Raw genomic sequence first — 15,831 nt, 5'->3', positions numbered from 1 at the left:
AGTTCTGTCCAAAACCCCTGCTCTTTTCAATACGAAACTTTGCCAGAAAATAATGTTGCCCAGCAACAGTTACACTGTGTTTCCCCCCAGAAACACTTGCGAGCTCCAGGAACCTTCTCCACTGCCGATGTCATATATTACATTGTGAGAATCTGTGAAGTCTTGCCATTTTCCATTTCATTAAACACATTTGACTAAAAATACAAACTATCCGTCAACACCGAACACTGTGCAAAACTGTATGCTGCAGCCCGTCTCGAAACGGGGGCAAACAACAACAACAACAACAAAAAGCAAAACAACTCTACACTTACACCCCGGAGCTCCCGGTAGTGCCTTGCTATTTTTGTGTGCTCTCAAAACAGTTCCAATCGAAACCGTTCCATCCCCCCCCCCAGCTGTGCGCTGGTCCTCCCTCACGGGTTGTTGGCATCAATAGAAAAGTCAGTTTTAATTTGCTCGCTCTCTCCGGTTCCTCCCCGTCACTACTGAACGGGAAAAGGACGGGCGGCAAGAAATCGCATTACTCCTTCCTCCGTGGCCCAATATCAATTCTAGTCATTTATTTTTGCTCCTTTTTTTTTGCTCCAACCATTCCAACGTAAAACTTCACTTTGCAGCTTCAGTGTCTGCTTGTTTTCTGTGTGTGTGTGTGTGTTTTTTTTTTTTTGACGCTGCTTTCCTTCCTTTGAAGAATCGGCACCAATCGCTGGATCAAAGCGAAAAACGCTGGCAGCTTGATGGATGGAGCTACAATAATGACACTCCGTGTGGTGGAGAGAAGTGTGTGAGAAGAATAGAAACGCTTTCTAAAAAGCTGTCCCGAGCTGACTGTAAATGTGACTGTGTGTATGTATGTGTGTTTGTACGGCGGAGACACACACACTGCCTGTGACTGACTGATGTTTTTCCAATGAACCGTAGCGACAGTGGGGAAGATGAAATTGCAAACGAATGGGAACCCTCTCCCCGCTACCGCCTTCCCGCATACTCAACCTTTCAGAACGAAAAGGGCTGAGAGCAGGGAAGGATAGTCGGGGAAGTGCAGGAGCAGCCATCGTCGTCGCATCGTGCCATCGTAGCTAGAAACTCATTTAAAGGGTTGCAACTTTCTTTCTCTGCGGCAAACGCACACACACACACACACCAACCACTGGTCATCTTTCTTTTCTGTTCGGAATGTTGTTCTCCCTTCCCCCCTCCCCCCTCCCCCACTCACAGTTTCTTCCCGCATTCCGTGCTATAAAGCGACATCGAGCGCATTGGTATGCTTGCTTACTATTGTTTTCCGTTCGCTTCGCCGGTATCTACGCCGGACAACCGTCTCACCTTGCAAAGTGTTTTGTTTTTCTTCTTGCGAGTGTAATGTACAGTATTACTCACCTGTGAAGTATAAGAAGAGGAAGAAGAAAAGGAAGAAGGAAAAAAAGGGAAAGTAATGGGACACGACCGGATGTCCAACGTCGATTAGGGAAGAGATGCAGGAAACGAACCCGAAGAGAAGGAAAGAAAGAGAAAGAGAGAGAGAGAGAAAAAAAATCGATTATTTAGTAATGTTTCATCTTGCAATACACAGTACAACTTGCAACGTGCACAGATACAGCTAGATACAGCTGCAAACGGTTGCATCATTCATTTTTGTGTGTGTTTTTATTTACTTTGTAGCATAAGTGTTCAAAACTCAACACCATCGCTTGCCAGCTGGTGATTAGTTGTGATTCAGTTCGGTTGCACATAAGCGTGGAATAGAGCTCGAGCGCATATCAGGCGTAACGCAAAGCAGCTGCCCAGGCACACAACAAGCGACAAAGCCTTACCGTGGCGGGTGAATTGGCGCAATATCGATACATTTCTTGCATGTTGGTACAGCAAGCGTCGAGTAGCATATTTCTGTGTGTGTGTATTCGTGAGTGTGTGTGTGTGTGTTTATCTGCAAAAAATAATCCACTGAAATCAGCCCCCGCAAAACATTTCTTTCAACGTTCTTTCGGACATTCCTAGTTGGGAAAGGTGAGCATTAAATGTAAAATAAAAAATATATATAAATTTACACTAAATTTATTCGTTCTACATGCCAAGGTAAGTGATATACTGTACATATTTATTTGCGTGTGTGTGTGTGTGTGTGAGTGTGGTAGCCTAAATGCAAAAAAGTGTGTTTAATAAGCAGCACAAATGCATTGAAGTTTTGCAGCTTTGTTTTCAATATTTATTATTATTGTTCGTTACGTCACACATAGCTGAATCACAACTACATTTTGTAAAAAAAAAAACCGATACGCTTCAAACGAATCGCTCAGTGCACAGCAGGTTATCTAAACTACAACAACAAAAAGCCACAGCTATCGCTTGCCAGACAAAAGCCATTTCTTTCCCCCTCGCGCTTAGTGTCCCACAACTTAGAATGCGTACCAGAAGCTTTATTGCGATTAGGGTTTTTATTTTATTTATTTTATTTTACTGTAATCGAACTGGAGACTGATACATTTGTCCACTGCCTAGCACTATATCGGCCAATAGTTACCGTCCCATTTTCCCGCACAAAGACGCGGTACAGTACGTGGAGACGCCCAGTACTTTACCGCGTTTACTATTATGGAGGCGCCCAGTGCTTTACTGCGTTTACTATTATGGAGGCGCCCAGTGCTTTACTGCGTCTACTATTATGGAGACGCCCAGTATTTTATAATAAATTAAAACTAAAAGTGGTGTTGTATCGAGTTAAAATATATTTCTTTGTAAAAACCTACTCCCGTTCAACTTAAACATAAAAATATTTTGTAAATAATGTACGCAGGCTGACAAAAATATTGCTTCGAGCCAACGAACAAGCACATTTTCTTACCCTACATTAGCTTCTATCCTACTCATCGCTCGGCGTCACGGTATGCGATGTAGTATGCTATAAAAGACGATCTTTCTCGTCCATTCACCCGCGGCGCAATCTATCATGTATCTAATCTATCATGCTGATCCACTCACACAGTTGCCCATTATCGTAAAAGATCATTACGCTTCATGCAGCGTCAGCTACGAGGGCTACACGCACTGGTGCTGTGCCCGCTAGTCTCATAAACTGCAAAGCAAAACACCTGCATCAGGCTCTTGCTCTTGAGTTTGCCGGCTTGAGGTACACTGTGTGCTGCACACGGGAACGGGAAAACACTACAACCAAGCCACCATGTCAAAGCAAAAGGACCGCTCCCACCCAGCACCCCTGCTACTACTATTCCCCCGCATGACAAAATGGCAACAGATCGCACAGGAGGAGGACAGATGAGCCCAACCGGGACGGGCTGGGTGTTTAGCGCGCTCTATCTCTTCCCTATCCCCACCCATCCCCTCCTTGCTACACTACACTGAAATCCCCGGGCACGATGATGCGCGCTTTCATCATCCCGTGCCCTTTCGCATGCACCCGTACGTGGCGCATTTGCTTTTTCTTTTTTTTTTTTTTTTTGATGTTTGCCTTTTGGCTTGTATATCGCGAACTTGGTAGCTTTGGCAGCTTATTTAGGTAATGACTTTCACTTTTATTACGCGCACCAGCACACACGGTAAGCCGTGGGCGCACAGCGGACCAGCGGAACCTGTACGGAGAACGGAGAAGAAAAGTAATTAGAGGCACCTCACATAAACAAGCAGCCAACCAGCACAGACGTGAACACGGAGTACGGTGAGGTTTGTGTGTATGCAAGAGACAGACAGAAAAAAAAAAACGGGGCGAGGAGGAGGGGGAGGGAAAGAACGAAAATTAAACAACCCGTACGGCACAGACACTGAGAAACCGAGCAAAACAAGGGGGCGACCGGCAGTGGTGATAATGCACAGGGAAGGGAAAGGCGCTCGGTACTTAATGGGAGATACTTTTATGCCTCATAATTAAGTGAGTTTTGTTATGCCCTCCGATCCAGTGGTAACCACGATGAGGGGAGGGGTGGGGGAAGACGTAGCACACGTGAAGGACTTTGCTGTACCCGAAATGGTTTTTGGTTTGGGGGGCGGGGTGGGGTTGGATTCGGTAGAATTTGTCATTCACAGACGATCGACCGGGCGCAACAAAATGCAAGCAACGAACCTCTTCCCTTTTTGCTCTGACAGAAACGCTGTACTTGTACGATCCTTTGAGAGTGATTTGTTGCCGCATCGTTTGAGAGGAAAACACACACACACACACACATACACACACACACACACACACACACACACACACGAGCACGTATTTCAGACACGTAATTAGACCCATTCGCTTGACTCCTATTGAGAGCGAACGATTCACAGCAATCATCTACTTGTTTAATGTAAAGATGCTTTCTTTCCTTGCGAGTGAAATAATTTAACTTGTTCGGTGTTCTTGCTCGCCAACAAGCAAAAGCTTGCCTGCGGGAAGAAGCGTCACCACGCCGCACACACTTGCAAAGCAAAGGGGCACCGGAAAAAAAGGGAGAAACAAAAAAGGCGTTACCAAAAATGGGCATCGTTCTTCATCGTTGTGCCGGCAGAAGGCTTCACGCTCCTACGAGACGGGATCTGGGTCAGCTCCGGGGGTCGGTGCAATTTTTCTCACCCTCTCCCCCCCCCCTCTCCTCGCTTCTGCTCTCGTTGGGATTGGTTCGAGCCCGAGCGGCTCGCCGAATGGTGCATCGATCAATTTCACGGCCCAATGCGCAGCTGGCACACCGGGAGTGATTTGCTTTCCCCATTTTGCAGCGGGTCGCATTTTTTTTTTTTTGTTATTTCAAACACATCCAGTAAGAGGATGAAATATCGATTGAGTGTGTGTGTGTGTGTGTGTTTGAGCATATTTTTATGCAAGAAAAAGTATGCAAAGAAGCATCCAGTAAGCTGTCACGTGCGGCATTGCGATCAGTGTCGAGGCCAGGCAGGCGCATACTTTTCATTCAAAATCACAACTGATTCACCTAAACTCACTAGTGGAAGGCACAGAACATTCTAATATCAACTGCTGTGTTTGTGATCTAACGAAAGGGTCGTTTTTTTCTTGTACCACATCAACCTGAAACGATGTTTCGTTATGCAAATATACTTTTAAAAAAACACACACACAAAAAACTCACACCCAAACCAGCCGCCCTATCGATCCAACCCTATCGATCCGGTTGCAGCGACACCAAGCGCCCAGCAGGCGGTTTGGTTGAATTTAACCAAACCGTGCGGGGTCAGTTTAAAATGCTAATGTCCGCTCGTGACCGCCCCCCCCCCCCCGTTGCCACACGCAGCACCAACTGGTACGGCAAACTCGGCGCGGCTCCATTATTGCGCGCAGTAATTATCCTACCATGGCGGGCAGGAAGCTTCCTTCCAGCGGTGGACACGCGATACCCAGCCTGGAGACCGGCGGTCCGGGGTTCATGCAGATAAAATCACAGCCCCCCCCCGTTTAAATATACATGCAAAGCGGGCTCACAGGTTCAACTGTGTGTTGCTGTTGCCCCTCCCGCTGAAGCAAACTTTCTTTATTTACTCCCAACACCGTGTGGATCATTTTTCATGCCTGTATGCGGAAGTGATTAGTTACCGCCGGGCGCGATGTGGTGTGTACACTGAGGAGGGTTAATTAAACCGGCACCACTGGACTGGACCGCGGGTCGAAAGCTTCCTTTGTTGTTGTTGTTGTTGCTGTTCTTCTTTTGCCGCGTTCCCACAAACCGTCATTAGTTGTAGCTGGATGCCATATTTAAGGGATTCCCTCCCTTCCCCTTGTTTGCAGTTTGCCCCGCAAAGTGACATATAATCATGCCCGTAGCCGACGCGTCTAGGACCTCCCAACAATGAACCATTGAAGGTGCGAGCGGCCTTTGTGCTGTAATGGAGCAAATCAAACGAACCCAAAAAAAAAACAAAGATGGAAAAGGTCTCCATTTTACAGCGCAAAATAAACTTAAAAATGTTATTAAATGCTTCTGTCTACCTTCCTATTCCTCCTCGCATCTTTTTTTGTTGAAGGTGATTTCTATTACAACTCTTAGCTGCAGCTGTGAGCTACGGTAGTGGTAGCCGCACCCTAACAAACGGGCAGTTCGTGTGGTTGTGAGAGAGCGAATAAGGAAACAATTGAAGCGAGATACGAACGTGTGTGTTTGTGAAAGAGAAAGAGAGAGAGAGAGCGGGTATTGCGTGTGGGGGTAACAGTAAGGCAGAAGCCAATACAAACAAGATACTAATACACAGACATACGGTAGACAAACAGGTACAGCATAATCCATCGCGCGCACATAACTCAATCAATCAAGGCAAATAGAGAGGCAGGGCAATTGGTGTGTGTGTGTGTGTGTGTGTGTGTGTGTGTGTGTGTGTGTGTGTGTGTGTGTGTGTGTGTGTTTGTGTGTATGTGTGTGTGTGTAACATTCAGCGGAGGTTTAAACGAGCACGGAAGGGTGTGGGTGTGTGTGTATGTTGTATGTGTGCAAGAAAAAATATTAAAAAATAATCGAGACAAAGCATTAGCACATTGTTTTGGTTTTGGTCCTTCGAACCGGATTTTTAGCGTTTGGGGCGGAAACAGACATACGCGTGTGTGTGTGTGTGTGTGTGTGTGTGTGTGTGTGTGTGTGTGTGTGTGTGTGTGTGTGTGTGTGTGTGTGTGTGTGTGTGTGTGTGTGTGTGTGTGTGTGTTCTACGTCTCTACCAGCTCAAAACTCCAACGGAAGCATCACCTTCTTCGGTGGGTGAAAAGGAGAGTGGGAGGCAAGGGGGGAGGAAAGGGGGAGGGAAAATTAATAACAAGTTAGCAGTTAACCACTGGGCCGCAAATAAATGAACTTTTGATTGGGATGATTTGTAGGGGAGGTTTGGGGGAGGGAGGGGAGGTGCTACGTGTGCAGTGGTGGGCAGAAAAAAGGGGAAGGGGGAGGGGGGGATTTTTAAGTGAGCGAGAATGGGCGAAGAGGAATAGTTACTTCGATTGGTGTTGCTGCTGCTGTTGTTGTTGTTGTCGCCCAGTGTCGCCATTGTTTGCGTTCGGTTGTTGTTGTTGTTGCTGTTGTTGCTGCAGCTTGGCCGCGAGGTCCTGCTCGCTGGCGTCCTTCTTGCGGCGCGGCCGCCTCATCAGCGGATCCGTATCGGTGGCGCCAGCGCCCCGCCCCGCCGCACCCCGATTCCTGGCGGCAGCTCCACCGCCGCCCGCGGGACCGGGTGGTTTCGGTTTCGGCTGCTCCTGCTCCTTCACCGGCGCCAGGGCCCGCTTGGCCGCCTTGCCGGACGGCGCCTTGCCCCCGTCGCCGGTTCCGCCATGGCAGCAGGCGGTCGCGGTGGAGGCGGACGACGAGCGGCGCCGCGCCTTGCAGTACCGGGCGAAGAAGCACTGGCACGAGCCGGACAGGTTCGAGTCGTCCACCGTGTGCGGCGTGTCGACCGTGTACTCGGAGTAGAGCGACACCGTGCCGGCGGTCGCGAGCGGGGCCAGCTTCGTCTGGTTGCCGAAGATGTGGACGCTGTTGTTGTTGTTGTTGTTGTGGTGGCTGTGGTTGTTGTTGTTGAGCTGATTAAAGTACTCGTGCTCGTCCAGGAACGCCTGCTGCAGGTACAGCTCGATGTTCAGCCCGTTCGCCTGCACCGGATTGACGTACAGATGGTGGCTGCCGCCATTTTGCTGCACCGTGGGCAGCACGGTTGTGGCCGGTTGCTGCTGCTGTTGCTGCTGCTGATGCATCTGCTGGCTGTTGTTGTTCTCGATGTCAAGCTGGGAGCGGTACTGCTGCTGCTGCTGCTGCTTGCGGTGCTGCTCGTCCCGGGGCGTCCCGTGTGCGTGATGATGCGATGATGGTGGCGTGACAGTGGACGGTGGCTGCCCTGCTAGGGTCGTTGGCATCGCAGGGGGTGGTGGTACGGCCACCGTTGCCGGCTGCTGGACGGTACCAGCCGCCGCTCGGATCCCTTGCTGCTGCTGCTGCTGCGGTGGAAGCGGCGGAGTGGAGGCGACACTGCCCGGCGGGGGCACACTGGCGGCGGGGGGTGCGGTATTGCAGCACTCCAGCGATTCGGCCCCGGTACTGGCGGCTCCCATCGCCGCAAAACGAAACAAAGGCGCACTACGCTTCGAAGCCGGGCACTGTTCGCTCGTTGCCTACTTTCAGGCGTTTTCGGTTGATTGCTTTTGGTTGAGTGTTTTTCTTTTTGTTTGTTTGTTTGTTTGTTGAGCTTTGTTGCTGGATTGGAAAAGGTTTTTTTTCTCCCCTTATTTTTTTGACACTTATTCTTACTCACACTAACACAAATCGTTGCGGCACTTGCACTTATTTCTTCGTACGATTTTACACACCCAGCTCAAGCAAAGCGTTACACTGACTGACATAAGTAGAAACGTTCGTGCAATGCAAATGACCGATTTATCACGAGTTTAAAAGAGTTTTTGTATTTTTTTAAATAATTAAGAGTAGAAACGAGCTAGAAAAAAACACTTATCTAAATTTAAAACTAAACACACTTTGCACAAAATTTCATCAAGCCACATTAACAGTGCAAATCGGTACAATAAATCACTTGCAATTCCGCTGCAATAAAAACCAACCCTCTCGTGCTTCCTCTCTCTCTCTCTCTCTCTCTCTCTCTCTCTCTCTCTCTCTCGCTCCCTTTATTGCAGCACAATCACTATGAAATTGTCACAAGCAATGCTTGAATCGGTTTACTCTTCGCGACGGTCGCGTCTGATTAGTAGCCGGGCTTGCCCGTTAGTGAACCGACGCGGTTAGAGGCGCGCCATCGGTCCTACAACACACACACACACACACACACACATTCATGCACACGCACAGGCACATACAGACCTCCTACCCCCCTTCCTCCTCCCTTCCCCCCCCCCCCGTACAATGCACATGCAAATCCTGGTGACAGAAGTCGGCGCCTCCCGCCCGGCGGGCCCACGAATTATGGTAATGTTTTATGCTCGCGGCCACAGCAAAATTGGCCCCATTGGGGTGGTCCCTGGTAGGCAGCGGCTATTTGTCGACAGCACGCACATGCACACACACACACACACACAGCCACAAGACACATAATTGAGCTGAGAAATTGTGGCAGGGACGCGAAGCGGAGGTGGAACGATTTTCAGGCAAAATCACACCGAAAAAAGCGTATCGCGCTCGTCGGTGTGCTGTGTGTGAGTGTGTGGTCAGCTTTTGTTTCCACTTCAAAGTGGGTGTGCGGAGGGTGTCAGGAAGGCCACTTCCGTTGGGTTTGTAAAACCAAAAAAATAAAGAAAAAAAAACGTTCCGGGTTTGGGTTCGTTATTTGAAGCACAATCCTAATTATCTTCTACCCTCTCTCCTCTCTCTCTCTCTCTCTCTCTCTCTCTCTCTCTCTGTCTCTGCAGGCTAAACAAAAAACCTACCCGCTTTGGCACACGGTCAAATGGGCGGCCAATTTCGGTGCGGCCCGGCAGCCAAAACAAATGGTGGTCGCACCGAAATTGGCCGCCACCGCCACTGCCGAACTGATTTATTTAGTGGAAAAAGTGTCCACTTTTGAAACCACTCAGCCACCCCCACCACACACACACACACACACACAATGGCCGGCGCCGACTTGTCAACACCCCTAACGAGCCCGAAATGTGTGTGTGTCTGTGTGTGCGAGTGTGTGAAGCAGTCGATGCTGGCTTTCTTTTGCTACATTTGACCCATCAGGGTGGAAAACATCTAAACCGCAAGCCGAATTTGAGCAATGTGTTATGTGTTTTTGGCGAAGGGTTTAAGTGTTTTTTGATCTGCTGTTTTTTTGTTGTTGTTTGCGTTTTGGGTTTTTGTTGCGCAGACGGCTTAAAATTGATTTAGCGGCTTGATTTTTCCATGCGGAAGGGTCAAACGGTTGGCCCTGCAAAATGGTTGCCAAATGGTGCACGAAAGTAGTGCTAAACCGAGAGCGCTACAAGTGGGCTGTTGGGCGAGAAACAACAGAGCGAATTCGATCAAAGACACCAGACAAAAGCTTCAAAAAAAAGGGGAAATTCAAAATTCAATTTATTAAACAGACAAATAAACATTTTAAATAGGGAAAACCTATTCAGCATTGTAGAGATATTAAGATAATACTACTAATAGCAAAAGAAACCAAAAAACAAACAAGTAAAGTCAACAAAAAAGAAGTAAAACTACAGAAGACAATCACATGTGTACAGAATACAGCAAAATCAATGCTTGAACGCTATTTGTAATGTTGCCACAATGCATACGTTCCTAGTAGCTTAGCCTTTGCCGATCATTGTGCACAGTTTGTGTTCGTCCCGGGTATCTGCTACCCACGCCCCCCCCACCCCCACCCCTACTCCTCCCCACCCTCCACCAAAGAGAGAAAGGCGAGCTAGAACTTTGCCCTCGGTAACGGGGTCCAACAAAAGGGGACATCGCGGGTTACGTGTTGCCAGCTAGGTGGGTGCTGCACATGAATGAAGCAGGAAGGGGGGAGGGAGTGCAAGAAACAGACAAAGATGATTTCGATAAGAGAGCAAAGAACCTCATGCGAGAGAGTTAGAGCGAGAGAGAACCAAAGTTGAGAGATAAAAGTGGAAAGCATTACTAGCGCAGACTGCAGATTTTTTCGAGTCTCTTGTTTTCTTTTTTTTTGTCTTTTTGTTCATGCAGCCACCCCCTCTCCCCTGTTGATTTAGTGAACCGTGAACCCCCCCTACCCCCTCCCTCCACACCCTTTTGCGAATCGCGCGGCTGTGCGAAGGTCACCGCCAAGGATTGGCAGTCTGCAAAGGATGACTTTTACGTAAGAGAGCGCTATTGGATTGGCTCTCGCAGCTCGTCAAGGCCCGCCGGCACCGGGCTAATTCGATTCGCCCGCACGATTCGGTTAAAGGTTAGACTCAGCTGCGGGGGCACGCAAAGCACACAAAGGAGCGGAAAACAAGCGCCAACGTGTGCGCCCGACAGCAACGCGTCGCTGGTCCGACAAAGGCATGCGGCATGCAGTTGGAAGGGCGAAAACGAAAAGTATGCAAGTGGTACAAACCAAATAGGAGAAACAGATAGAGAAAAGGGAAAGAATAATAAAAACAAAAATAGCAATAAAAATTAATAAAAACATTTAAAGTAAGACAATAAAGTACACACATAAAGAGGAAATTAAATACAAAACAAAACACACACACACACAAAATGGTACTAAACCCATCATTGTCTCTACCCTGAGCCAAACAAATCAACTCGATTTCTTCACTTGTGTTTTAGGATTTAATTTGCTGCGCTTGGTTTCGCCTTTGCCTTAAAGCCTGAATGATGCCGGGGCAAGTCTGACTGTTTGCATAAATTGTTTCCCCCTGCAGACGGCTCGAAGCTACTACAGCCAGGACCCAGCTGCCAATCAGTTAGACCAGTTCTTGCTCCAACAGCAGCAACAACAACATAACGGCAACAAGAAAGCAACGTTCAGCTTTGCTACTACGGCACAGAATAGGATTCATCCTGGCAAGTGTTTGTGTGTCTCTTTTCCTTTACATCTCTCTCTCTCTCTGTCGCAAAAAAATATTACGATTTACTTTTTTCTCTCTCTCTTTCTCTCTCTCTCTCTCTCTTTTTCTCTCTGCTTCCCTTTTCTGCCCTTAGAGAGAGTTCAATGAGGCACTGTTACATCCTCGCAGTTCGTCTTTTACAGCACAAACCCCCCCCCCCTCCACCCTCCCATCTGTTGTATCTCTTTTACTGCCGGCATTTTTTTAGGTGCTTCACTCTCTCACACATTCTTACAAAAAACACCTACATACACACACACATGCATGATTTCCTCTCACAAGCTGACGGTGGCTAGACAGACTGTTTTCTTCTATAGCACAACCCCCCCCCCTTCCTCCCCCGGTAATACTCCCTCTCCCAATTTCGTCGCTTTCCTGCGTTCGTCGCTTGCTCGGGTAAGCCGCGAACGGCCGAGTCTGTTACAAAGTTTCGGCAAAACAAAAAGATTTTCGCACCAGCACAATGCCGGCTACTTTTAAATTTGCTCACTCTCTCTCTCTCTCACACACACACACACACTCTTTCTCTCGTGCTTTTGAAAACCCTCCCCCCCACACACACACACAAACACTACGGGAGACACATTCTTTGCGCTCCCGAAATTCTACCGGGCCTTCCTCACAACTCATCGCTTCTTCGCCCTAGCAACGGGCAGGTTCGTGCTTAAACAATTATAAAACAAACATTAGCAAAACACACACACACACACACATACACAATGAGTTTTAAACCGACACATTGGCAAGGTTCCTCGCTTGCTTCAATGTTGCAAAACCAGCGCCACCAGCGCGAAACCGTACGAACTGCCCAAATTGGGCGCTTTTGGTCTGGAAAAGCACCTCAAGGATACACATCAAAAACACACACACACACACACACTCATCTAACATTTAAATCAACTGCTGCACACGCAAAGATAAGGCACGCGAATGACGTAAAGCACAGTTCCTTGTTGCTTCTGTTGCTGGCGGTGCGATGCGAAACGTGTTCTTGTTGGTGGGGCTGAATGATGCTTGCTCGTGTCTTGATTGCTGTATTACGGACACACACACACACACACACACGCACACACTTTTGGAACGTCCGGCGTGGGAATCTGCTGCCCGAGAGTGTCCTTTAACGGGCCTCGCACAAACGCTTAGTTGATCGCGCCGTGCCCAAATCGAAACGTCTTTGATTGCCTGCTGCCAAATCAATCGCTGCTAGCTCGCCTACACTCGCTCCATAACAACACAAACACACATGCACAGCCACACACACACACACACACCTACACACCCGAAAGGACCCGTAGAGGGGGGGGGGATAGAGCACGATCCCGCCCAGTGCGCTACGCGGTTGCTTCCTTTCGGGGAGCAAAAGCGGCAACTCGCTCCGTGTTGCACCTTCGGACCCTGTTTGTGCGCGGGCTCGTCGGCTCCCTGTGTGCGCGATTGCCGTAATGTCCCCTTTTTGTGCCAACAACAGCAACAACAACAACAACAACAACCAAACGGACCATCTCACGGGGCTTCTAGGATGAATGATTCGGGCACGCTGACACCAGCTGACAGCAAGCGGCAAACCATTCGCTCATCTCATCCTACAACACAAACACAGCGACACAAAGACACAACACACACACACACACACACATACAGAGACAGACAGCGGGTGTGTGGAGGGGGTTGAGGTTTTCTGGACTGCGGTCCCTTAAGAGGCTCCGGGGTTGCCTTTATTTCCCATTCGCCAGCACCAGATGGGGGTCACTCGATGCTCAACCGACCGCCGCGTCGTTCTGATGGACGCTGTTAACTTGCGAGCGGAACGCTGGTCCCCGTTCTCAGGCAGCGAGAACGCGCTCCTGTCGCAGGACAAAAGCCCCAGCCACACACACACACACACACACACAGGCACAGCAAGTCGCACTCGAAATGGTACGTTATGCAGGAGGACGCACGTGTAAATTTTGCTTTGCCAGCCAACGGAACCAACCTCGCGCTCGTTCCGTTCCACCGCTCCCTCTTTCGAGGGTTGCCCCACCCACTTTGGCCGTGGTTGTCCCTGCCGTGTGCGAGCAGGCAAACCCGATCGTACGACAAAGAGAGCGAGAGAGAACAAGAGTGTGAGAGAGAGAGAGCCGATGAGCACGACGAGCACGACGAAACCGAAACCGCGCCGTGTATCAAGTATCGACTTGCATGGGGCGCAACCAGCCGAACATTGCTCCCGCATAGCACCCACACACACACACACACACACACAGACATGTGTACAGGACACATTTCTTCTTGGGTCACCCCTTTTTGCTTTCCGAGAGGGAAGGAGGGGGGAAATGGAGAAGCAATAAGGTACCAAGAAAAAAAAAGACCAGAGGAAACAGCAAAACGAGACAGACGATGAAATGGGGAGGGGGCGGGAAATGGGTCCCAAAACCGCAACGGTTTTGCTCGATTACGAATAGCAACCTTCCGACCTGCTTGCTTCCTTGCCACCCACTCGCCTCCTAGTAAAACACACACACACAAGAGCAGGAAAATGAACAGACGATACAAAAGGTTTCGGTTTTTATGTTACCAAACTCGAGAGGGAAGCAGAGTTTCTTGTTTGTTTTTTTTTTGGACGCCGTGCCTGCCTGAAGAAAGACCTCCAACCGGCGCTTGTGCTGGTGCTTTCGCAAGCTTTAGTGTGTGTGTGTGTGTGTGTGTGTGTGCTTTTTTTTATTTGGTAACGAGTCTTTCCAACTTTCGCGTGTGTCTATTGGAAGGAGTTTTCCCCCTTTTTTTTTTTTGTTGCTATTTTGGAGAGTAGCAGATGCGACCGTGTGCCTTCAAGGGCAAGCACTTTTTGGGACAGGCAGTAGGTAAATGCGTGCAAAAAAAAATCCCCCCCCCCCGCCTTCACAGCATACTCCCTGCTCCGCCAACAGACCGTTGATTTCCACTTTGCAAACATGAATCATTCGCGTTCGCGTGACCCGCACCTGCCGTGCCCATTATGCTAATATTCAACCGTGTGCCCCTCTCTTTGGACCCCTCTGAGCTACTCTTTTCTTTTTTTTTTTTGTACTCACTTGTGGTTGCACACATGCATACTGGAAGAACCATTGGCCTTGGTGCTCGAGGTCCGGATCTAATTCGCTTGTTCGCAAACGCCCATGTAACGGGGGGCAACCATGTTCCCTGTAGCCCTCCCCCCACCCCCCGGTGTGCCTGCGATCGCGTGCCTGCCGGTACTTCACGTGCTGGCACCCTGTAACCCATGCCGGGCCCTTCCTGCGCGTTGGAAGCAGCACAAACACGAGAGGCATTCTCAAACGCGAGCGGTTCAATGTGCCCTACCGAAACGGGGCGGCCGAACAATCGCTGGCGCCAGGTAGCTCACACCGGAACCGGGACCCACACACACTGGCATCCCCTCTTTCAATGCATGTGTCCGCGGGTCCTTTTACATTCGGCTAGCGCGCGCGCGCGTGTGTGTGCCACTCCCAGAGACCCTCGGACATAAATTATCCGCTCCAGTGGTATGCGGGGCAACACACAAAAATGACCCCCTCGCTCACACACACACACACACACTCACATACTACACTGGGGAACAGAGAGAGAGAGAGAGAGAGAGAGAGAGAGAGAGAGAGAGAGAGAGGAGCGACGGTAGTGTCTCGGCAATCTATACAGCACTTTATGGGTGCGATTACTGTTAAGCGTTTCTATACGGAGGGGGTCCAAAAAGAACACCACCGGTCCATCTTTACCACTTGCAGGGGTGCATGGAAGGCATGGAGAGGGGGGGGGAGGGAGGGGAGAGGAATCTCTATTAAAAGGGATTTGGTTTTAGTTTAATCCACTGGCGACAGATTTGTGCTACAGCTTGACACATGTTTGTACACATGGTCGTTTCCGTTCAGCGGGAAACTGACTCACCTTCTCTGTAGTTAATTAGCTGCCAGCGATTTGGCACCTTTGATAAACAAAAACGTGCATGTCTTTTTTTTTGGTTTAGCAACTTAAAAATGACCACTGTGAAACGCCTTTGAATAGCAAATATTCTTTTTTTTACTACTTCTTTGATTGTTCATCAGTTACCAGCAGCGAATGCTTTTATTATAGATTTAGTTTTTTCCTCATTTTCTACTGTTGCTGTTTTGACAGTTCAGCAATGAGAGCAGTGACAGCCTGTTTATATCTTTTTCTTCTTCTTCTTCTATTACTTATTCTTTATTCTTATTTTCTTCTTCTTATTCTTACTTTACTTATTCTATTCTTCTATTTTGACAGTTCAGCAATGACAACTGTGATAGCTTTTTTTTCGATTTTGTTTTTTCTTCTACATCTAAAACCGTTTTGACAGTTCATCAATGACAGCTATGACAACGTTT

The 15,831-nt window shown here is 48.8% G+C and overlaps 2 protein-coding genes across 8 annotated transcripts in view; both read right to left on the bottom strand.

Moving 5' to 3' along the window:
* LOC120906401 (potassium voltage-gated channel protein Shaker) overlaps positions 1 to 15,831 on the bottom strand; it is a 171,216-nt gene that overhangs the window by 103,308 nt on the left and 52,077 nt on the right. The gene's annotated exons all lie outside the window — the stretch shown is intronic.
* LOC120906403 (ecdysone-induced protein 74EF-like) lies at positions 2,082 to 14,225 on the bottom strand. Of its 2 annotated transcripts, XM_040318041.1 has the most exons (3): positions 13,113 to 14,225; positions 6,921 to 8,406; positions 2,082 to 3,590 (listed from the first exon to the last, which is right to left on the bottom strand). In XM_040318041.1, exons 2-3 carry the CDS (start codon positions 8,024 to 8,026, stop codon positions 3,350 to 3,352), a joined length of 1,347 nt encoding a protein of 448 aa, XP_040173975.1. In that variant the 5' UTR covers positions 8,027 to 8,406; positions 13,113 to 14,225; the 3' UTR covers positions 2,082 to 3,349. The 2 variants fall into 2 exon arrangements, with proteins under 2 accessions (XP_040173975.1, XP_040173974.1); XM_040318040.1 differs by lacking the exon at positions 13,113 to 14,225 and having other exon boundaries at positions 6,921 to 8,736.

This window comes from Anopheles arabiensis, chromosome X (assembly GCF_016920715.1).
Source record: "Anopheles arabiensis isolate DONGOLA chromosome X, AaraD3, whole genome shotgun sequence".
Lineage (NCBI taxonomy): Eukaryota > Metazoa > Arthropoda > Insecta > Diptera > Culicidae > Anopheles > Anopheles arabiensis.
The sequence above is the reverse complement of the archived record's forward strand: the minus strand, read 5'-3'. Positions and strand labels throughout refer to the sequence as shown.